Genomic DNA, 22,004 nt, shown 5'->3' on the forward strand with positions numbered 1-22,004 from the left:
TTTGCTCCAACCTCATTCCCCAAAGCTAACCTCTCCCAAGGCCCCACTAGGTGATTATTTAGTTCGTCTTGTAAACTTCTCCTTTGCAGCAGAGCTCATTGAAGCCAGTGGCTGAGTGACTTCTTCCTCCCCTCCAACATACAACGACTTGCCGAATCCAGCAGCTTTGACCTCCATATTGCAAGCATCCCCTCCCCTCTACTCCCACATCCTTGGTTAGGGCCTTGCTCAACTCTCAACTGGCCTATTCCAGTGACTCTCAAGTCTCTCCTTACTCAGATCCGTTCTCTACACAGCCACCATTGCGATTTTCCTAAAGCACAGGACAGTCCATGTCCCTCTCCTTATTCATTAAACTCCAATGAGTCCCTATTGCCTCTAGGATGAAATACAAACTTTTCTACTCAGCTTTTGAAGTTCTTCAGAACTTGGTCCCGGCCTACCTTTCCCATTCTCTATGGTCCAGAGCCAGGAAGACCAGAGTTTAAATGCTGCCTCAGACACTTGCTATGTGACCCTGGGAAAGTTGCTTCACCTCTACCTCAGTTTCCCTATCTATAAAATGGGAATGATGATAGCACCTACATCCTCAGTGTTGTTATGAGGCTCAAATGAGATTAATATTTGTAAACCATAAAGCACCCTATAAATGAGGAGCCTGTATTAAACGATTTCTTAGGTCACTTCTGGCACCAATCTTTATGACCATTACTTCTACGAGACAACGGAGATAGTGCTTCCCAGGATAGAGTTTAAGAGGTGCAAGGTCTGGAGTGAGTCAGCACAAGCCCCCATTCCATCCCCTCCCCTGCCACCAAACAGCAGCGACTCTTGTCAATGGGGTGATTCGTGATCTTTTGCATCCAGATCTTGTTTGAGCACTGATTCATGCTGAGGGCATGTACTCTGGGCTATGGTTCCAGGGCCAGTGATGAACTTGCACTGACCCATCCACACACTCCGGCCCTTTGTGGCCAGATGCTCGGAGAGGGGCTGGCCAGGTTTGGGTGGGCTGGCTGAGAGAGCTGATGGGGCAGAGCAACACCTGACCCAACAGGGCCCTGAAGCTGGGCCCTTGGCCTTCTTAACTTAGCCTTTATCCACCAGAGCTAACCACTCAGTGAGCCATGCCAACCAACCCGGCTCCTGAAAATGCCTTTTTGCAAGAGAAGGACCTCCAGGGAGGGCTGAAGACCCATTGCCCCCTTGTGGCAAATGAAACAAGGAGACACAGCAGGTCACTGGGGAAGGGGAAAAAAAAACCTATAGCTTTTCTCTAGCTTTCCAATCTCCTACAGGACAAATGATATTCCCACTATGGAAATGGGAAATTTGGAGAAACTTTATCCATTTCCTGGAAATGATGTCAGCCTCCCTGAGGTGGCACCTCCACACAACCTGCCATCACTACCTCAACTGGCAAGAGAGAAGGAAAGCCAGGATCTCCCCACCCCAGCCCCCCAAACCCCAGGTTGTTAGACAGTGAGGATCTGTACTATAGCACAGCTTGACCTAGACACCAACGGTCCAACCAACTGCATGGCAGCCCCATTTACCCAGCTGTAGCCATGACATCAGGAATGGAAAAAAAAGCTTTATTGGCACCTGAGAAACAGTCAATGTCACATTGTCAAAGGCTTTAATTGGGCTGATCCCTGGACCATCATCTCTGGGGACAGCTTGGTCACCTCTGGTCAGAGCTGCCCAGGGATCACAGCAGCATACTCTTGTCCTTCCCTTGGGCAAATCTGGGGCAGGCAACTGGATCACGAATGGCACAACAGGTCAGTTCAGTTCCCAGAGGGCACAGCTCTCAGTTTCATGGATCAGTGTCTGGGGCCTCCCGGGTCAGCACTCGAAGTCCAATGGAAAATAGTTCTTCCCAGGGACCTCGGATCCAGTCCAACAGCGCAGTCAACTGCTCCAGACTCACAACACGAAGAGACCAAAAGCTCTCAAGTCGCAACACCTACAGGGCCAAGGCCTCAGTGACCTCTCTGCCACACAGGAGACTGAGATTCTGCTAGTGGGGAGATCAACTCCCCCACATCTCTCTCCTTCCTTCCCCAGCCCTATAGTCCCTCTCCTCTTGTCCCTAGGCCCTCATCCTCTGGGCCTTCACCCTCCTCTACTCCTCTCAATTACCCATGGTACAGTAGAGTTCCTAATTACCTCTCCCCAGGTCTTGGCTTCCTCTGGTCCACCCCTCATTCTCTTCCCTGAGGCCATGCCCCTTCCAAGGTTTCCTCTTCTTAGACTAGCGTCTCTCTGTACCTTTCCCCTTCCAAACCATTCACAAGTCTCCTCCAAATACACATACCTCATCATACAGTGCCAGGCGAAAGTCCATTGGGGCTGTTCGATAAACCTGTATGGAACTGAGGCTGCTGAGTGGCTGCTGTTCATGGATACGGACAGAAGGATCCAGTCCTGAGGGAAGTGTCATTATGGATGCTTCTCCAGCTGTCTCTGGAGGAGAAGGCCCAGCCTGGGACCACATGGGATCTTCATCCAGCAGATACAAGGTGGATGGAGTTGTCAACAGGGACACTGGGCAGGAAGTGGCACCTGAAAAGAAGGGGATGAAGGCCAAGAGAAGTAAGACCTGAGATGGTTGTGAAGAGCTCCCTGCCCCCAAAGGGAGAAAAAGGACAAAGCCAGCACTGCCATGTTGGGGAGAGAGGATGTCATAGTGTGTTATCAGTCATTAATCAATCTCCCCCCTGGTGCCGTAGCCCTCATCCTAAAACCCAAGAAGCCTGTGGCTTCCAGAACCTCCAAGGTCCTGCTACGAATCTGGAGAGTTACAAGACCCCCTTCACTACCAAGCACAAATAAGGTGAGGAGAGCTACATTGTTTTCTTTAGCCCAGTAAAGGGCAGCCAGATGGCTCTCTATTCCCCTTGAGGTGGGAGTGAGGTGAGAGGTGGGATCCCACCAGGTCACAGGAAGAATACAGACTTAAAGCAAGTAGAGATCCAGCCCATCTCAGCAAACTATGATGCAACCCCTACCCCAAAACTCCCAAAGCTTCCCAGAGCAGAGGCAGGCAAGGCCCCTTCATCACAGTGTGCCCACAGCATCAGGAGGGGTTTGCCCAAGAGATCCATTCCCCTCACCCCCCAGATGTAGTACCTTCAACCAGAAACGCCTGCAAGTAGAAGAACTGAGGGTCCTCATGGCTGGAGTCGGTATCTAGCAATGGCCTGGGGGGGCAGGGGCCATGGGAGGGAATGGGTATCAGTGGCAGGCTAGGTAGAGGGGCAGGGAGAATATGGGTATGGAAGAGAGGGAAGGGGTGAAGGGCAGTGACAGGGAGGAAGGACTACAGGGGCCCATGGAAGAAGACATCTTGTGGGAGCAGGATGGGTAGGATGGCCGAGGACAGAACATACAGCAATAAGCAGGGCCTTGTCTCTTTGGGAGGACTGAACGAGAAAGTGTTCTACAGAGTTGTTCTGAGCCCCACACCCCATCTTGGTTTTCACAGTTGGGAAAGTGGGATGGAGAGGACTCAGAGACACCGTGTAGGACTCACCAGAATCGGTGCCGAGGAGTCATTTCCTCTTTGGTGGCAGTGACGTGGGGCCTTCGGCCAGGAGGCAGCAGCTGCAGGGTGGCTGGAGAGGGAGTGGGGGATGGGGGGGTCAGGCTCAGGCTCTTGCCTCACTTCTAAGAAAGCCTCTTCAAGTAAGCACTGGTCTCCTCCATCACTGCCACCCTCACCATCCACACTCCTAACTTCCAAGGGACATCACTGAGTGGCTTCAACGCTCCAGCCCCACCCCTCCTCAAATCCTTGGGCCCCACAGTCCCCACCCCCCTCACCGCTCAGCTCCTCCAGGAAAGCACGGCAGCATCGGGGTTCCCGGGGCAGCAGAAGGCAGCCACCTCCAGCTCCTGCCCACTCCAGCCGAAGGCTCTGCCCAGCCAGGCCGAGTTCTAGGCAGCTCAGGTCCTGTAGAGAGATGGCCAAGCACGGCTGCAGCCAGCTAGAAGGCTGACCTCTGTGGAGAAAGGGAAAGACTGAGCAATCAGGGAGATGAGCCAAGGGAGAAAAACACTTTGCCATGCAGAGTTCCCCTCTGCCCCAGTCACTCCTCACTCACCGCATCTCCCCAGTCACCTCCAACACATAAAGCCTGAGATCAGACACAACAACAAGAGAAGGAAGCTCCCTGGACTGGCCTCGAAGTATGACCGGCACCTGGGGGAGGAACAGGGACAGGGAGTCACATGGAGGATGAGGTGGGGTGAGGCTGGGTCCAAGAAGGGGAACATCTGGGAATATACAGACCAGAGGAAGAATGGGGGCCCCACCTTGAGACAGCATTGAAACTCTTCCTGGACGTCCCCAAATATCTCAACATCCAGGAAAAGTCGGAGTCGGTGATCCACAGCGCGGAGACCAGAGCAGTCAGAAGCTGGAAGCCAGGTACAGACTAAGTCCAACTAGAAAGCTCCCAAGTGGACACTCCCTTCCCCAGTCAATCTCACATCTTCCTTTCTCCCCTGATCCCCTCCCTCAACAATAATGGTAAGAGCTTACGCCTGTCTGGCACTTTACTCACATCAACCTTACGGGGCAGTTAGGGTATCATTACTGCTGTTTTATGGATAGGGAAACTGAGGCTTACAAAGGGTAAGGGGTTGGTAGTCCTACAGCGAGTTGAGTGTCAGAGCCTGAACTCTGGAAACATGCCTCCTGACTCCAATCCAGTGCCTTTCCTCACTACCTTCCCCTTCATCTGCCCCATACTCACAAGGACCAAGGCCCCAGCTGTCAGAGGCCTGGAGGGAAGGACTGCTGAGATTATCACCATCACCCTCATCTGGAGAGCCTGGAGGGGCTCTGGGGCAGACAGAGGAAGCTGGGTCCAGCTCCCCTTGCTTCTGCTCCCCTCTGGCAGCTTCATCATGCTGAGGCAACAATACCACGTGGTCACTGCCACACACGGGACACAAAAGCGGGCAGTCTGTGGAGAGAGTCGGACCCTGAGGTGGCTATGTGGCTCCCAGCAGCCAACCCGCTGCATCCATCAAGAAGGCTCCCACATCCGTTCTCTTGTCCTGTTCCTGGCTGGCCGCTCCCCCAGCTCCTCTGCACCCCTGGCTCATTCTCTGTGAGGTTTTACTGTCCCCGCACCACCCCTCAAAGCTCTGACCTCTCCTGTCAGACCCCTCCTCAACCCTTTGTGCTGGGACTGCTCCCTCCCTGTGCGGGGAGGACAGACAGGGAGGGAAGAAAAGCCTCCAGATATGTGCAAGAAGAATGGGGCAGGTTCCCTACCAGTCTTCGGCATCCATTTGCCCTGGGCATCCAGCTCCTCCTGAGGAGTCATAACTGTGCTGATCTGATGACAGCGGAGACACCGAAGCCGGCCTCCTGATGGGCCTCCGGCTGCCCCTGCCTGAAGCCTGGAAGCAGCTGCTGCTGGGGCCAAGATGGCCAGCAGCTCCTGAAACATAAATGCATCCCAGAGGAGGGTCTTACTCCTTGTCATCCTCCTACTTACCAGCCCTCACCCTTCTCCTGACCCTTGAACACGGTGCCCCTTCCTCTCTGCCCAACACCAGGCTTCACCTGCACAGCAGCATGGGCATCAGGCTCCAACACCAGGTATCGCCGCAGCCGCCGGTCAGGACGGATGTAAGAGAAGCGCAGGACAATAACTGGGCCACCAGCAGCATGATCAGAGTCCTGGGGGGACAGATGAAGGGAAAGGACATGTCTGAGGACATGGGACAGAGCACACCCTCGTGATGGATGCCAGGAGAGCCAAGGGGAGACACGCCATATGACCCAGAACAAAATTCTTCCTCCACCAAGTGTCCTCCCAACATGGGCATGAGACTGTCCCCCAGAGCCCTTTCCCTCCTGTTTCAACCTGCAAAACCCACTAATTCCCCCAAGTTCCAGCTCTCACCGGAGGCACTGCCCCACTCCGGGTCTGAGACTCTGCCTCTGTCTCTAACTCGGCCGCCCAAAGGCTCCGAAGGTCGAGTCGTTCCAGCGTCCGAGCTGCCTGCAGCTCCACCTCCAGCAAATGCCCCGATGTGACCCGCAGAAACCTCTCCTGGCCACGCACCCCATCAGTCCCCTCCAGGGGACACACCAGCATGGGACGACATAGCTCCACTGCAGAGAAACCCCAATGCCAGGCACTCAGACTCTGGGGACACTGAGATACACCTCAGAGTCCCCCTGCTCAACTTGCACCACTCCCACCCCCAAACACCATTCACACCCTCCCCAGCCATCTCCCAGAGCAAGCCACCAGAGACCACTCACCCTCCACTTCCTCATCTTCTACCCCCTCTTCCTTTTCCTCCTTGGTGTCTTCCTCCACAGGTACCTCTTCCATCACTGCTTCCTTCTCATCAGCCATCTTGTCCTCTCCTGGCCTAATCAGGAGGGATTCATCTAAACTACTTGCTCCATCCCCCAGCTGCAGTGAGCTAGTAAGGCTCTGAGGGTTTGGGGGGTCCAAGGGAACCAGGCCAAAGTCAGAGGTCTTGGGGGTCCCCAGAGGAGGTGTCCCAGGAGTCTCTAGGTGGCTACAGTACTGCAGCCAATCACAACCAAATCTCTCCCGAAAACTGTTCATAAGCTCAAGCTCCCGATGTTGCTGCACAAACCAGTCTAGAAGAGACAGAATAAGGGGTAAGCAGCAGTGCTACAACATGTCTTCCAATGTCTTTCCATGCCCTTCAGGATTCTTCCATCTACAAGGATCTAAGACTTGGCCGGCGGGGGGGGGGGGGGGGGGGGGGGGGGGGGCCTTCCTTCACCAATGCGGGCAGAAATTCCTCAGTGCTTAGAAGATGCTCTCGGTGGGCTGCTAAGGCTGAGGGATGCATCACCCTGTGGCCCACCTAGTAATAAGCCTTTCTGAGCTTAAGCCAGTCCTCAGGTGATGCGTACGGTCCATTGATAGGCTGGTCCTCGAAGCCTTTCCAGCTTGGTAGGACCTATTAGAGCTTCCCTTCTGGGTTGGCACAGACTTGAGAACCCAGGATCAATCCCATACCACAATGAGGAAGGCATCATAAAAAAACTTTAGTGAAGGATGCCTTTCCTAAGTGGGAAACCAGAGAAGGGTTGGAGGATGAGGAGATTAGTAAGGAAGGTAGGAAGTGTCAGCAGCGACAAAAGCAAAGGTCAGAAGGCACAAAACTGAGAATCTGGGCGAGACAAGAAAAATAAAGGGCCAGCTCTCACCAGTAGAGGAGGGCTCTGGCGTTCGGGCTTCTGGGTCAGTGTCACTGGGCTCTGAGATACTAGCCTGCCTCACGCGGACTCGGTTCTGAGAATGACAGAAGGAAGCTCTTTTCTGAGTTAAGTGGGAACCCAGGACACCTAACCTTTCACCTCTAGGTACCACCACCCTCCCCCAAACCAAAAAGCTGCCGAGGGGAAGGATGAATTCTTTTCATTACTGGCGTAGTAACAATGCCAGAACCCTGAGCCCTCAGTGACAAGGCAGTGTCAGCTCACCTTGATCTTATGAGAGAGAGGGCGAGCCAAGACACCTCCTGAAGAGAGGCTGTCACTCAAGTCAGGGCCATACGAGGTCTCTGAGGCACTTCCACCTGTAGGGGGTAGATGGACAGCCAAGGAGCAAAGCCCAGAAGATGTGGGAGGCTGGAAGCATGTAAAAAGAACGGGTCTTTTATAAGGATGATAGAGGATCTGAGTGCTCGCGCGCGCGCGCGCACACACACACACACACACACACACACACACACACACACCCCAAGTTCACTCTCCTGGTGCCTGCCCCACCCTTTCAATCCCAGCCCAGTCCTTCCCACAAGATTACCTGCAAGTCAGCAGGTGACAGCGGTTCCCCATCAAGAAGAAACTGAAAGGAAAAAAGTGTGTGTGTGTTGGGGAGGAGGAGAGGTGGTGCAGACAGGACCTGAGCACACATAATCCTGCCCACCCCTCCCCCCCCTCCCCGGACACCGGGAGAAGGGAGAGGTAAGGCAATTCGAGGCACCGGAGGCTGCAAGTGTCTCCTTTGATACCACCAATGCTGGCTGAGAATAAACAGAGGAGATGTCAGGCACGTGGCATGTTCCACAGGTCTCAGGTTTGGCCCCACAACCCTGCTACCCAGGGAGAAGCAAAGCAAGCAGAAGTGTGAGAACCCTTTCCACAGTGACCACAGTGACACAAAAGAGGGTCATCCTGAAGACTTCAGATCTGGGATCAACGCAGTGACCCACTTGGACTCCAGAGGACTGATGGCATCACTTCCTCTCACCTCCTTGGGGGTGGAGGAGCGGACCACCAGAGGAAGGAGACACTTCCAGACACAACTGGTGCTGCTGCTCTGTTTGCTCGATTATCCTTGTGATGGGAGAGGCTTCTCTTGGGAAGGATGGGGGAGAAAGGGAAATCATTGGGAAGTAACAGTGACATAAATAAACAACACAAGAGCATTATTACTGAGGAGGATTTTAAAATTTTAAAAGCAAAACACATTACCTATTTATTGGGGAATGGAGAAACAACGTGGTACCTGGATTCAATGGAAGACTACAGTGCTATAAGAAACAAGCATGATGAACACGGAGAGGTAGAGAAACATATGAATGGATGCAGGCCTACAACAAGGCAAACGCAAAGAACAACAATCACAAGACAATCCCAACTGAAGGCTATGAGATTAAAATGAGCGGGCTTCACCCCGAAGAGGAGCCATGAGAAGACTGCTCCCCCTGCTCCCGTCAGAGGCTGGGTCTGCGGGGCTGAATCGCTCCATGCGTTACTTTTATTGATTTTTCTCTTCTTTGTCCTTTTCTTGCTTAAAAAAATCTGTTATAAGAATAGCTCTCGGGGAAGAAAAAGAGGCATGGGAAGAAATGAAGGCAATGTGAAAACAGAAGAGATCAATAAAGACATCTGTTTCAAAAATGTTTTTAAAAAGCTGGAGAAAGGGAGGGGAAAAGCAGATATGGGGGAAAATAGCTTACCCCAGGGGGAGAAGCATCCCTGGCCTGCGGTGACAGATACTGGACAGTAGCTGCTCGGTGATCAGGGTGAAACGACAGAGGATTCCCCTCCAAGTGAAGCTGTGGAGGAGACAGAAGATAAGAAACCCCCCCCCCATGATGGCTCTGAGCCAGGAGGAACGTGGCTCCCTCACCTTCACTATTCCGGCCAAAGGTGGAATTTGGGCCCTCGGTCCACATTCCCTCATTCCCCAACCCCCCGGCCCGCTCACTCTCTGAAGCTCAGCCAACATCCTCAAGGGCATCAGCTCCCTGTGCTGCTCCAGCAGATTATAGGCCACGTCCAGATGCCGAAGGCCCCTCAGCTGATCCAGCCCTGAGTGGGGAGAATCAGTATAAAAAGAAGCCCACAGCGCACTGATGCCCACAGCCCTGGACAGGCTCCTGCCAGCCTCACTAGCTTTCCCCTCTGACTCACCACACAAGCTTCGAAGCTCATTGGCTCTCAGCACAACCGTCCTGAGCCCAGCCCCCGAGGGGCCCATCGCTGGGAATGACCGAAGGCGGTTATAAGAGACGTCCAAATGCTGCAACTCGGACAATGCCTGGAGGACAGAGATGGCACAAGGCTGGGTCAAGTTATGCCCACATGTGGGAGGCAAAACAGCCCAAATGGGTAAAGATTTAGGTCAAAGTGGCTGCCTTAGGTAGAGAGTAAGGTAGAAGGAAGAACCCCATCTAGGGCCCAGGATGCCCACATCACAGTACTGGCCCAAACCCTTCTCCCTCCCCAGCCTCTACCCTGAGACTCACAGTTAAGAAGTCTTCACAGTCTGTGACTCGATTGTGACTCAGATTCAGAATCTGAAGAGCTGACAAGAGGTGCTGAGGGAAACAAGGTAGGAAGGAGTCACAGCTGGGGGTGGGGGGGGAGCTCTCCTTCCTCTCTCCTCCCTTCAGGGCCCTTTGGCAGCTTCTAGCCCCACTCACCAAGGATCGGTCCAAGGCAGTCAATGAGTTGTAGCTAAAATCAGCACAGACCAGAGCGAGCCAGGGGAGGGCAGAGCAGAGGTCCCCTCCACAAGCTGAGAGGAGTTCCTGAGTAAGGGAGAAAGGATCACCATCGCTGACTCCTTCCATCTCCCAGGGCCACAGTTTACGCCTTCCCACACCAAGACTCTCACATTCCCCACCACCAGGAACTACACTATCTGAGTAAGGCGGGCCCCACACGCTCGGCCTTCCTTCACCTCTAGTGCCTGGAGGCTCCGGCTACAGATCAGAGTCTCAAGCTGAGAGTAGATTCCACGGAGGCCACACAGACAGTGGAGAGGGACAGCTCGCAGCTGGGGACAACAAAAGGGACAGAGGAATCAACACGGGAGATGATGGTGGGAGTAGAATGATCCTAAAAGGAGGAAGAAGAGGCCATGTTCTGCCGGATTCAGGGGAAGCCACAATGAAGCAGAGCATGGCAGAGGGACAGAGGAAAGGGACTTGCGGCCCAGGACCCCACAAAGAACACCCCTCTCAGATCCCCAAAGGACTTCTTCAAGCTGGGCTTATCAATCATCTCCCGTCTTTCATACCTCCAGCTGCTTCAGGGACTTGAAGGGGAAGATCCTGATGGGGCCTTGAGGGCCAGGGCCTGGCACATGGACTAGCTGAGAGAGAGAGAGAGAGAGACAAGGATACAGCTCAAAGGGGTGTGTAATGGGCCTCCTCCTCAGCACCGGGCCCCCTAATTACATGGGATATCCTCTCCTGGATTGACTCTCATTCAGACCTTTTGTGCAGCCTGCTCTGTCCAGGCCCCAGCCCCTCTCAGACCTAACTCCCCCTTCCTCCCTACACCCATGTGTTCCCTCAGTCCTCAAACCTTGAGTGAGAGTGTTTTCTGCAGCACATCAAAGAGGAACTGAAGCTGCAGGATGGTGGGGGAGTCAGCAGGGTGGGAGGGCAGGGCCACAAAGCCAGCCTGCCCAGGACCCCAGGGTCCCAGGTGAAGCTCAAACACATGATTCAGCTGCTGCAAGGTGGTGGTCAGCAGGGTCAGCGTGCTGCAGCCAGACAGGACCAGGTCACCTTCGGGGAGGGTAAAGGAGAGAAGAACCAAGGAAGAAGGCAGACACGGTGAGCCCAGGATGCTACAACCACCGAAAAACCACACTCCCCAATGCCAGCTCTGATTCTCATTGTTCAACCCTGAGCAAATCACCAAACGCCTCTAGGCCTGTTTCCTCACCTAAAAAATAAGGACACTGGACTTAGATGATGCGTGAGGTGCCACCCAGCTCTACGTCCACGTATCTATGATCCTACAATACCACAGGCCCTGTGCTAGACACAGGGGCGCGGAACCTTGAGGCCGCATGTGGCCCTCTAGGTCCTCAAGTGTGATCCTATGACTGAATCCAGACTTCACAGAACAAACCCCTTTAATAAAAGGATTTGTTCTGTAAAACTTGGACTCAGTCAAAAGGCCTCACCCAAGGACTTAGAAGGCCACATGTGGCCTCGAAGCTACAGATTCCCAAACCCCTGCAACTAAACAAAAACGAGAAAGAATCTGCCATCAGGAAGCTTATAGTCTACTGTATACAGATAAGTTAATATAAAATATATACAAAGTAAATTGGGGGGGCAGGGGGAGGGGAAAAATCAGCCAATAAACATCTGTTAAGCACCTACTATGTGCCAGGTGATGTGCTAAGCGCTGGGGATACAAAAAGAAGCAAAAGCCATCCCTGCCTTCATGGAGCTCGAATTCTAACAAGGGAGACAGCAAATGAATATGCACAAATCAACCATATAAAGGACAAGTGGGGAGTAGTTAAAAGAGGGATGGCTTGTGTAGGTAACCAAAAATGGGCTCCTTAGCACTTAGTTCAACAAGTGCCCTTGAACAGTTTGGCTTTTGTTCCCTTTGAGTAATTCATTGAGCCTTACTAGGTGCTAAGCCCCAGGCCCAAACCCCTATTAGGTGTAAAACCTTAGTGGGTGTGGATTGGCAACTAAGGTGGGGCCCAAGGTGGGGCTAACTCCAGGGAGGGCCTAGTTTACATGTCTGGGAGAGCAGAGGCTTTTAGACCACATGGATTTAAGTCCGCCTCTTTGTGACGATTCTAGGTCACAGTGGGTGAGTCGCATGTGTCACTCACCCCTGACGCTGAAAAAGATAAAAAAACCAGGGGTTGGCTGTTTGTTCTTTGGAGCTCCTCCTTACAGCAGTGGTGGCGCCTGACTCTGGGCCAGCCCTTGTTCTGAGCTCCCGGGCTGAACCTAGATGTTGGTAACTATGAATCTGTATTCAGTCTGTCTGTTAATGTTTGTACTTTGTTTGTAATTTGCTCTGAAGTTCAGGGTGCTGGCTTTTTCCCCCGAACTAAGTGAATGATATTTGTATGCTAAAATTAAAGTAAACTTGTCAACCCCTTCACCTTGCTTTCCTTAGTTAAGCAGATCAAAAGAACCTGTGCTGTTGGCAGCTTTCTGGGTGCTGGCTGTGGGTGGATCTTACACCCCCACAGAAGCTAGCCAGATTGTGGAAACATGGCTCCAGAGTTAAGAGGGGTTGGGAAAGACTGCCTATAGAAGGTGGAATGTTAGCCAGGACTTGAGGGAAGCCAGTAGCCAGAGATGTGAACAGAGAGTGTTCCAGGCATCGGAGGAAAGTCAGTGAGAATGCCCAGAGCCAAGACACCGACTGTCTTGTTGGTGGAACAGCCAGGAGGCCAGTGTCACTAGGTTGAAGAGTAAATGTGGGGGCGTAAAGATGAAGACAACCAGGGCTCTGATGATCAAGCAGAGAACTTCCTTTTTGAGCCTGGAGTTTAGTGAGTAGGGGGTGGCACACTGGAGGATGGACTGGAGTGGGAAAGACTGGCTCTTACAATAGTCCAAGGCTTACGCTAGAGATGAGCGGCAGTGTCAGGGGAGACATGTTGCACAAGGGAAATCTGCAGGCCTTGGCAATGGCCTGGATAGGACAGCCAGTGAGGAGTCCAGGGTGACTCCTGCTTGTGAGCCGAGGGTCTGGGAGGATGGCGATGCCCTCTACAGTGAGAGGGAAGAGAACTGAGGGGATTCTTCATGTGAGACGGGAAAGAGGAAACAGTGACAGGAGGCACCTGATAGGAGAGGAGGGACGGGGGGAAGAGCAAGTTCACAGGAATGGCCTCCATTTTTAAAAATAAAATATGAGGTGAGGACCTCGGCTGTGAGAGTGGGAGGAGGGAGGTTGAGGTCTGGAAGAGCCACTTAGCAAGTGTCTAAGAACAGGGGGATTGCCTGGCAGCAGTGAGGGACCAGCTGGGGTTGGTGACATCAGTCTGCAGCAGACCCAGAACGGCTGGCTGCAGGATTTTCTGCACCTGCTTTTAACAGTGGTGAGGACAGAGCAAGGTTTTGTGAGGTAAGACAGAGGGAAAGGAAGAAAGCCAACAGACTGTGATCAGATAAGGGGACTGGGGGATTCTCAAACATGGAGGTGGTGCATTTGTGGGTGATGCCAAGACCAAGAGTGTGACCGTCTCTGTGTGTGGCTGAGCTGGAGCAGAGGAGTAAGTCAGAGAATTGATTGGTCAGGGTTTCAGGGAAAGCTGAAAGTCCCCAAGTATGAGGGCAGGAGGCACCAAGCTCACTGAGGAAGGTGAGTAACTTGGGGGTGTGTGGACAAGAGCTACCAGGAGTTGAAATGGGTGGTAGAGATGAACAGCATGAACCCAAAGGTTACTGAGTAATGAAAGCAGAAGGAGAACAAGTAGAAATGGGAGGCAAGAAATATTTCAGCACCCATGATTTGGCCAGTGGGTCTAGGGGAATGAAGGAAGGGGCCATCAGTCCTGGAAAGGTTCATCACAACGAGCCAGGTTTCTGTGGCTTCAAGGAGATGAAAGAAGCATGAAAGGAAAAGCCAGGATGAAACAGTGGGTTGCCCACAGAAGAGGAATTTCAGAGGGCACAGTGGAAAGGACCAGTGACACGTGTTTGGGATTTTGGGATGGGAGAGCTGAGGGGGATGGGAAGATGGGGAATGGTGTTTGAACAATGGCCTTCAGGAACTCAGGATCACTGGCACATGTAGGTGGGAGCAGAGGTGATAAAGCTCATCACTGAGGGGAAGCTTCCACTCCTCTTCCCTCCACGGGCTGGAAAGGAGACGGGAGATGGAGCACCATGAGAAGGAAGGTGAACCTGCAGCTCAGGAGAAGACAGACGTCCCCTTTTCCCCTTCTGCCCCTTAGGGGACCTCACAGGAGATGGGCAGCTCAGCCAGAGGAAGGCCTCAGGAAAGGCATTGTTTCACAGAAGGCTTTTGTGCCTTGACTGAGCCTAGAGGTTCGAGGACATGAAGTTGGCATGGAAGGGTATTCCAGGCATGGGGAATGCTGTATCCCAGCTGGGCTCCACAACTTGAAATGCATGAGGGGAGGGGACTCTCCACTCTTTGGTCATTGTAGTCCTCTCCATCCCTCCTGGCCCTGACCCCCAGTGACTTCCCTTTCAACCCTTGAATACCCTCCTCCTTCCCTGACCACCCCAGGCCTGAGTGACCCCCCACTGTCTTCTCTTAGCCCTACACCACCATTTCTGGTAACGCTTCATTACACACTGCCTGGTACTATGAAGCCAAGAGCTTCCTATGACAGCCAGCCTCCAAACAAGGTCAGAGGCTCCTGGACAGCCAGGACACTGGGCCTTATACTTCACCACCTGACACAGCTCTGCACAAGTAGGGTGTGTGGGAATGGGCTAGATTGAAGAACAGATGTAACCCCAAACTTGCTGACCCTGCAAAGCTGGGCCACGCAGTGAGAGAGTGCGCCTGACTGGGAGTCAAGAGTTCAAATCCTGCCTCAGGCACTTACTAGCTGCGTGACCCCGGCCAAGTCCCTTAACTTCTCTGGGCCTCAATTTCCTCATTTGTAAAAAAGGAATACAAACAGCTCCCACCTTCCACGATGGTTGTGAGGACTGAATGAGAAAATATATAAAGTACTTCACAACCTTAAGGCACTAGAGAAACCCTGGCTGCTATTATCAAGTTCACAAAACTGGAGCATTTTAGGGTTTGAAAAGCACTCTCCCTCTGAGGGTAAGGGGCAGGTCACCTCCTTTTGTCAAAGGAAGAAAATGAGGCTCAGAGAGGGTGTGTTACCTTTAGAGAACATTTATATATCGCCTACTGTGTGCCAGGCACTGTGCTATAAGCACTTCTGCAATTATAATCTCTATTAATGATAATAATAGCTAACATTGATATAGTGCCTACTGTGTGCCAGGCACCATGCTAAGCGCTTTTACAATTATTATCTCTTTTGTTTTGTTTAGTTTTTGCCGGGGGGAAGGCAGGGCAATTGGGGTTAGGTGACTTGCCCAAGATCACACAGCTACTAGCTAGTCACTAGGTATGTCAGGTGTCTGAGGCTGGATTTGAACTCAGGTCCTCCACTGACTCCAGGGCGGTGCTCCACTCACTGTGCCAGCTAGCTGTCCCATTATCTCTTAAACAATAATAATAATAATGTTAATGATGGCATCTAACATTTCTATTAGACCTACTATGTGCCAGGCACTGAACTGAGTGCTTTAAAATTATGTCACTGGATCGTCACAACCACCCTGTGAGGTGGGTACTAGTATTATTCCCGTTTTACAGTTTGAGAAAACTGGAAGGCAGGGAGAAGAGAAGTGACATGTCCAGAGCCACACAACTATTAAGGGCTGTGAAGCTGCATTTGAACTCAGGTCTTCCTCATACCAAAACAGAACTCGGTGCACTATGTCGCCCCCTAGAGGCCCAAAGCGAAGCCGCTAGAGAACAACTATCGAACCCGACACCCAAAAAAGCGTTGGGCTCCAGGGTCTCGGGAGGAGCTGGTCACGTGAGCTGTCCCACGCACTCCCTCCCCCCGGCCCGCGCCCCCTGACCCGGAAGCACCCTTACCGGAGTCCTGAAGCAGACCCGCCAGCTTCCACACCAAGGAGCTCGTCGCCATAGCAACGGGGAGCGTAGGGGCGGAGCCGAAGGAAGAGGACCCGGGTGAGGACGGCCCCGAAGAGCCAGAGGAAAAAGCGGGGGGACCACACCCCGGTCCCCCCTCCCCCAGCCTCACGAGGTTCAGCTGGGGCGGAGGAGGGGGGCCAGGCAAAGCGATACTTCACGGTTCCGGGAAGGAGAGAGCGCGGCACGGGGAGCGAGGCCTGCCCCCGCCGGCCTCCCAGGACCCCGGAGGAGGGTTCGCGGCCAGCCCCGAGCAGCTCCGGAACGATGCTCCCGAAGCCCACCCCTTCCTACGGGCTCGGCCGATGGACACCTCCCCGGGGTGGGAGAAAAGCGGAAGTCCCGCCCCGCAGAGGCGGAAGCTGACCTTCGAGGCTTCCGGCTCCGTCGGCGATTAAGAGGAAGAGGGGGCGGAACCAAGGCCTCGGTTCTTCGAGCGGTGAGTGGAGAGCGGCGTGCGAACCCGCGGAGGGAATGGCTGTGCTGGAGAACCGGTCGATCGCGCTTGGTTTTTCTGCTTCCGCCAGGGGGGCGGAACTTCTGCCTCGTGACCCATGACCCGAAGGCCTGGCCCAGCCACCTGGGCAACCTGCCCCGCCCTCTGCGCTGACGCTGGTCCTTCTGCTTCTGACTACGCAGAATACATTTCAGATTTTTTTAAATGAAGAGCGTAATTGTCAGCACAGACAAGTATTCGGATAAACCAGATTTCTAAAAGTAACGCACAAAACCATAGACGCCAAACTAGAGTTTTAACCAAAAATACCCAAAAACTTATGGATATTAGAAATAGCGATACCAAGTTACTGGCTTGCATCTCCTTCCCATCCCTGCACCTCATCAGATTGTGTTGCTTCAATTTTCGTTGGAGGACGTATGCTGATTCCGTTCCTGTATTTCGTATTGCTGATACTCGTATTGGTGCCATTACCTCCTTGTACATCCCCACGCTTGGCTGACCTGGTGTCACGGGGAAATTTGGGAAAGGGTGTTCTCTGGGAGCAACTTTGTGCCTGTGCCTCCCTTTAAAAAAAATAATAAATGTTCTTTTTTATTATAAATTTGTTGTGAAAATTTTATTGCAAAAAGTCATCAACAAATATTTCAATATATAAAAAGCAACAAAGTTCCCTTTTTCTGCCCAGTTCAAGTGTCACCACTCCTGGGAAGACTTCCCAGGTTCTTCATGTTGAAACTGACATCCCCCTTCCCCTTATCTCATATAGTATATGGTTTCCACCACCCTGGTGCGCACTTATCTTTCAACCCCGTAATAAATAAGAGACAGGTACTTCCCTACATACTTTATAAAGACTATCTCATCCTGACAATAACCCTGGGATGTTGGTGCCATTGTCATCCCTGTGTTACAGATAGGGAAACTGAGGCAAACAGCTTAAGTGACTTGCCCAGGACTGCACAACTAGTAAGTGTCTGAGGCTGTGTTTGAATTCAGAATCCTCCTGACTCTAATAATAATTATAATGAAGATTGCTCACATTTACAGGGCACCTACTATGTGCTAGTAGGCACTGTGCCAAGGGGTTTAAGACATTGGTTAAGTGACTTGCCCTGGGTCTCGGCTAGGTAGTGTCTGAGTCTGGATTTGCACTCAGGTTTTCCTGACACAGCATTATCTGCTGTGCCACCTTGATGCCTAATAAGCTCCAGAAAAGCAGGAACTTAGAATAAAGGTACTTTAAATGCTGAGTTTAAAACCTTGTTAAATGTTCTGTTCCACTGTGGTTAGTCCTAGCTTTGCCCTTGGGGTGAGACAGAACTGGGTCTCATGTAGTGTGTGCCAGGCAGTTTGCCCATAAAGTCATTTAGTGGATGTTGAATTGAATCCAAGAATTGAAACATGAATTGAAGATTTGAGAGGTGGAATCCAGTTGAATAGAAGCTTTTTGAGGTCAGGGATAGTGCTAGAAAAAAATCTGCAAATTATATGCTAAGAGTACTTTATTTAAGGAAGATGTGCTAAAAATAAAGGCAAAACAGTTTAAATAAAAATTTTACTCAAGTGGTTTCTTGATTTTTAGAAGACAAGATGCAACAAGGGGCAATGTGTCTCTAGAAGAAGAGGAAAGTTTTACCTACTTGCTGGTCATTGCTCCTCTGTTATAAATCACTTGGAATTAGGCAGGGATTGACCTTCCCCCTAACCCATCCTGGCATCTCCAGGGGCCTTGCTAATTGTCAACACTAGATACCATGTGGCCATAAACGGCTACCCAGTCATTTAGCATATGAGCTTTCCAGTGATTTCCATATTCCTGTGAAGTGGTCAAGCATCAATAGACTGAAATCTTTTTGTTTGACACAGCAAAGTATTTAGGTCAAGCCCCGCCTCTGTCCATTCCAAACTGGTTTTTTCTTTAACTGCTACAGCATTCACTGTTTCTACCCTAAAACCTAGCGTGGGATTGTTGTTGTCGATGTCCTTCCTTCTCAAAGTTGACCGATGACATCACAGGAGTGATATCGACTTATGTGTGAATTGGGTATGAGTAGGCAGAGCTGCACAAAGTTTGTCAGCCTCACTCCATCTTCCAGGTTCATCAGAATCCAGGGGCAAGACACAGGGATGACCCAGGATGCCATGGGTGACCTAGGCCTTTTCCAGGTCTTGGTTTGTCTGAGACCACGCGCCTTCAGTGACTGAGGGCTGGGTAAGAGCTGAGACAAAAGATAGCTTATTAGGTGGCCCTGTGAGTAATGTGCCAAGACTAGAGTCAAGAAGACCTGAGTTCAAATTCTGCCTCAGACATTTGCAGACTGTGTGGCCCTGGACAAGTCACTTAACTGCTAGATCCCTATCTCAGTTTCCTCAACTATCAAGGGTTGTAAGGACCATAGGAGATAATATTTGTAAAGCACCTAGCACATAGTAGGTGTTATATAAATGAGTATTCTGTTCCCCTTATTCTCTTGTGTTGTTCTCTGTTTAATGCGCATGGCTTGTTTCTCCAGGAAGCTTTTTGAGGACAGGGACAGTATTTTATACTTCTGCTTCACTGTTTAGAAGGAGGCTGCTTTACATGCGGGGTTTAAACTCTTGTTCGATGTTCTATTCAAATGTGGTTAGAAGCAGCTTTGCCTTTGAGGTAAAATGATCAACAATTTTCAGGTGTAAACTGAAATTTTACTTTTCTTTTTAAAGTTCCTTCAAGTTGGATGCCAGGAACAGCTGCTGGTTGTTAAGCAGACCCTGAGCAAATACTTGGTAGGTAGGGTAGTTAACATCTGTATACTAGTGATTTAAGGTTTGGAAAGCACGAGAGAGAGAGGGAGAGGGAGAGGAAGAGGGAGAGAGAGGGAGAGAGAGAGAGGTGGGGGGGGAGGGAGAGAGAAAGGTGGGGGGGGAGGGAGAGAGAAAGGTGGGGGGGGAGGGAGAGAGAAAGGTGGGGGGGAGGGAGAGAGAAAGGGGGGGGGGGAGAGAGAGAGAAAGGTGGGGGGGGAGAGAGAGGGAGAGGTGGGGGGGAGAGAGAGGGAGAGGTGGGGGGGGAGAGAGGGAGAGGTGGGGGGGAGAGAGAGAGGTGGGGGGGAGAGAGAGAGGTGGGGGGGAGAGAGAGAGAGGTGGGGGGGAGAGAGAGAGAGAGAGAGATGGATGGCTATTGAGTGACATTATCTTATTTGCACCTCACAAGGTGCTGTTATTATCCCCATTTTACAGATGAGAAAACTGAGACAGAGAGGTCAATGTGACCAGATCCACATAGCTATTAAGTGTCTAAGGGAGGATTTGAACTTGGGTCTATCCTGACTCAAGGTCCAACACCCTATCCACTGCACCACCCAGCTGCTATTATAAAGTCCTTTCTCCAAAAGAATCACAAAAAGTCAGAGGCCACCACTAGGCGAACCCCTGCCTGCACAAGAGTCCCATCCATAGCATGCCCACAAAGGTCTGTCTGGCCTTTGCTTGAAGACTTCCAGTAAGAAAGTTCAAACCCTTCAGACAGCAGCAGCAGCGACAGCAGCCTGCTCAGTCCTTAGGAATGTGTTCTTCCCTAGAGCCTAAATTTGTCTCCACTGACCCCAGCACTTCTTCCTGGGGCTTTCCAGAAAAACCTACAATGAGAAACCCAGGGCTGCCATGGGAAGACAGCTCAGCTGGTGGATCTAGGGAGACAGGAAGAACCCTAACTTGGTCCCTTGACCTCTGAGACTCAGGTTTCGCATTTGTAAAATAAGTAGATGGACTCGATGAATTGGAGGGATCCTTCCATTTCTGGACTTCCAAGCTTATCAACAGTCGTTTGATTATGGTCTTTTTTTTCCATGAGGCAGAATGTTGTAGTGGATAGAGGTCTGGGATTGGAGCCAGGAACACCAGATCTTGCCTCAGATGCTTACTAGGTGTGTGACCCCAAGCAAGGCACTTCTAAAAAGTGAGGAGGTTGAACTAAGTGAACTTCCAGCTGCAAATCTATGATCCTGTCATGCTTTGATGCCATAAAGTGCTGGGCCTGGAGTCAGGAAACTTAGCTTCATGAGTTCAAATCTTGAAGTCAGGAAGACCTGAGTTCAAATCCAGCCTCAGACACTTACTAAGCTGTGTGACCTTGGGAAAGTCACTTCTCTCTGTTTGCCTCCTTTTCCTCATCTGTAAAATGAGCTGGAGAAGGAATGGCTAAACCACTCCAGTATCCTTGCCAAGAAAACCCCAAATGGGGTCACCAAGAGTCAGACAGGACTGAAAAACCACTCAACAGTAACAGCAGCCCTGCTTCTGCTGATTATGAAGAAGCAGGAATCAAGGGGTCAGAAGTCAGAGAGAAAAAAAGCAGCCTTTTTCTTCTGATTATTTGGGAACAGACAGAGAAATTACCTTTTTTTGGGGAAATGAAAGTCAATAGCTACAGACAAAGAAAAACTCTGGAAGATCTTGATGCAATCTGAAACTGCTGAGTGAGTCCCAGGATCATTCGTGCACTGAAGTATTTTAAAGCCTCTAAGTTAGGAGAATGATCTAAGTTACCAAAGAATATTCCCATTGATGTCTATACATAAAATTAGGGTTGGAATCAATAGATAACAGAAAGCAGAGTCATAAGAAAGGTACAAAATTTTATCTTGGAAAAGCTTGTTTCCTTTGGACTATCTGCTTCACTCTTTAAAATTCATGATTAATTTTTAATAGACTGGTGTTTCTGTTTGTTTTTTAAAAGGATAATTGAGAGGGAAAGTATGTTAATCTTTCAAGTAATCACATCTCCACTACAGCTGGGTTTTAGAAACCATAATATGCCCATAGCCAAGCCCCACTATGTCCTCGATGGGGTAGCCTAATTGAAGGAAAAGAGGCAGTAATTGGCCTCACAGCATGACAGACTTGCAAACTTGAATATGTAAACCAACAGTAATGTCCCAGTACAAGTCATATATAGTAGGTGTTCAAATGCCTGTTGGTTTTTTCATGTAAAATATTCTCTAGGCAGCAAAGCACCACTGGGCAGAGAGAGGGTGGTGGGGTGGGTAAGACTGAATTTAGAGTCCAAAAGACCTGCCTTTTAGTCCCACCTCAGACCCTGACCCTGACCCAGGGAAGGTCACTTGCCCTCTCAGTAATTCAGGATCCTCCCTGGGAGCTGAACACAACTGAAATTACAGGCACCAATCTCAAGGTGGTTGTTGCAAAGCCTGAATTAAAATCATATGTTTTTGTTTTTCTTGCATTCTGAGTGGGGGAGAGAAGGAGGGAGAAGAGGCAGATAAATACTGATTTGAAAAAAAATTAATTGAAAAAATCAGAAATTCTGTAAAGTACTTTGCAAACCTTCAAACACTGTATGAATGGCAGTTGTGAATATATACCATTCTAGGACAATCAGCACTACCTTAAAATCTGACAGGCCTGGAATGAATGCCCTCCTGCTTACCTACCTCCCCCGTCCAAAAAAAACTCGCTACCCCTCCTTTAGAAGCTCTGCCCTCATAGACATTTCCTTGAGTGTAGGAACTAATTTTTCTCTGTTACTACTCCACCTCAGTCCCACCCTTCCTTACAGTGATTTGCACATTTTGAGGGGTC

At 50.9% G+C, this 22,004-nt stretch overlaps 1 protein-coding gene across 2 annotated transcripts; it reads right to left on the reverse strand.

The window, feature by feature from the left end:
* Positions 1-1,580: 1,580 nt before the first annotated feature.
* On the reverse strand, positions 1,581-16,324 carry LOC118846167 (serine/threonine kinase 11 interacting protein). 2 transcript variants are annotated; one of them, XM_036754429.1, is made up of 24 exons: positions 15,911-16,324; positions 10,841-11,046; positions 10,551-10,625; positions 10,212-10,307; positions 9,952-10,059; positions 9,775-9,846; positions 9,440-9,566; positions 9,234-9,337; positions 8,983-9,081; positions 7,824-7,865; positions 7,499-7,645; positions 7,223-7,307; positions 6,293-6,643; positions 5,928-6,139; positions 5,585-5,701; positions 5,291-5,459; positions 4,764-4,976; positions 4,321-4,424; positions 4,110-4,207; positions 3,829-4,007; positions 3,539-3,620; positions 3,136-3,206; positions 2,321-2,568; positions 1,581-1,969 (listed from the first exon to the last, which is right to left on the reverse strand). In XM_036754429.1, the coding sequence occupies exons 1-24, from the start codon at positions 15,960-15,962 to the stop codon at positions 1,820-1,822; spliced, it is 3,207 nt and encodes a 1,068-aa protein (XP_036610324.1). In that variant the 5' UTR covers positions 15,963-16,324; the 3' UTR covers positions 1,581-1,819. The 2 variants fall into 2 exon arrangements, with proteins under 2 accessions (XP_036610324.1, XP_036610325.1); XM_036754430.1 differs by having other exon boundaries at positions 1,581-1,928; positions 15,911-16,305.
* Between the last annotated feature and the right edge of the window lie 5,680 nt (positions 16,325-22,004).

Source organism: Trichosurus vulpecula, chromosome 4 (genome assembly GCF_011100635.1).
Source record: "Trichosurus vulpecula isolate mTriVul1 chromosome 4, mTriVul1.pri, whole genome shotgun sequence".
Taxonomy (NCBI): Eukaryota; Metazoa; Chordata; class Mammalia; order Diprotodontia; family Phalangeridae; genus Trichosurus; species Trichosurus vulpecula.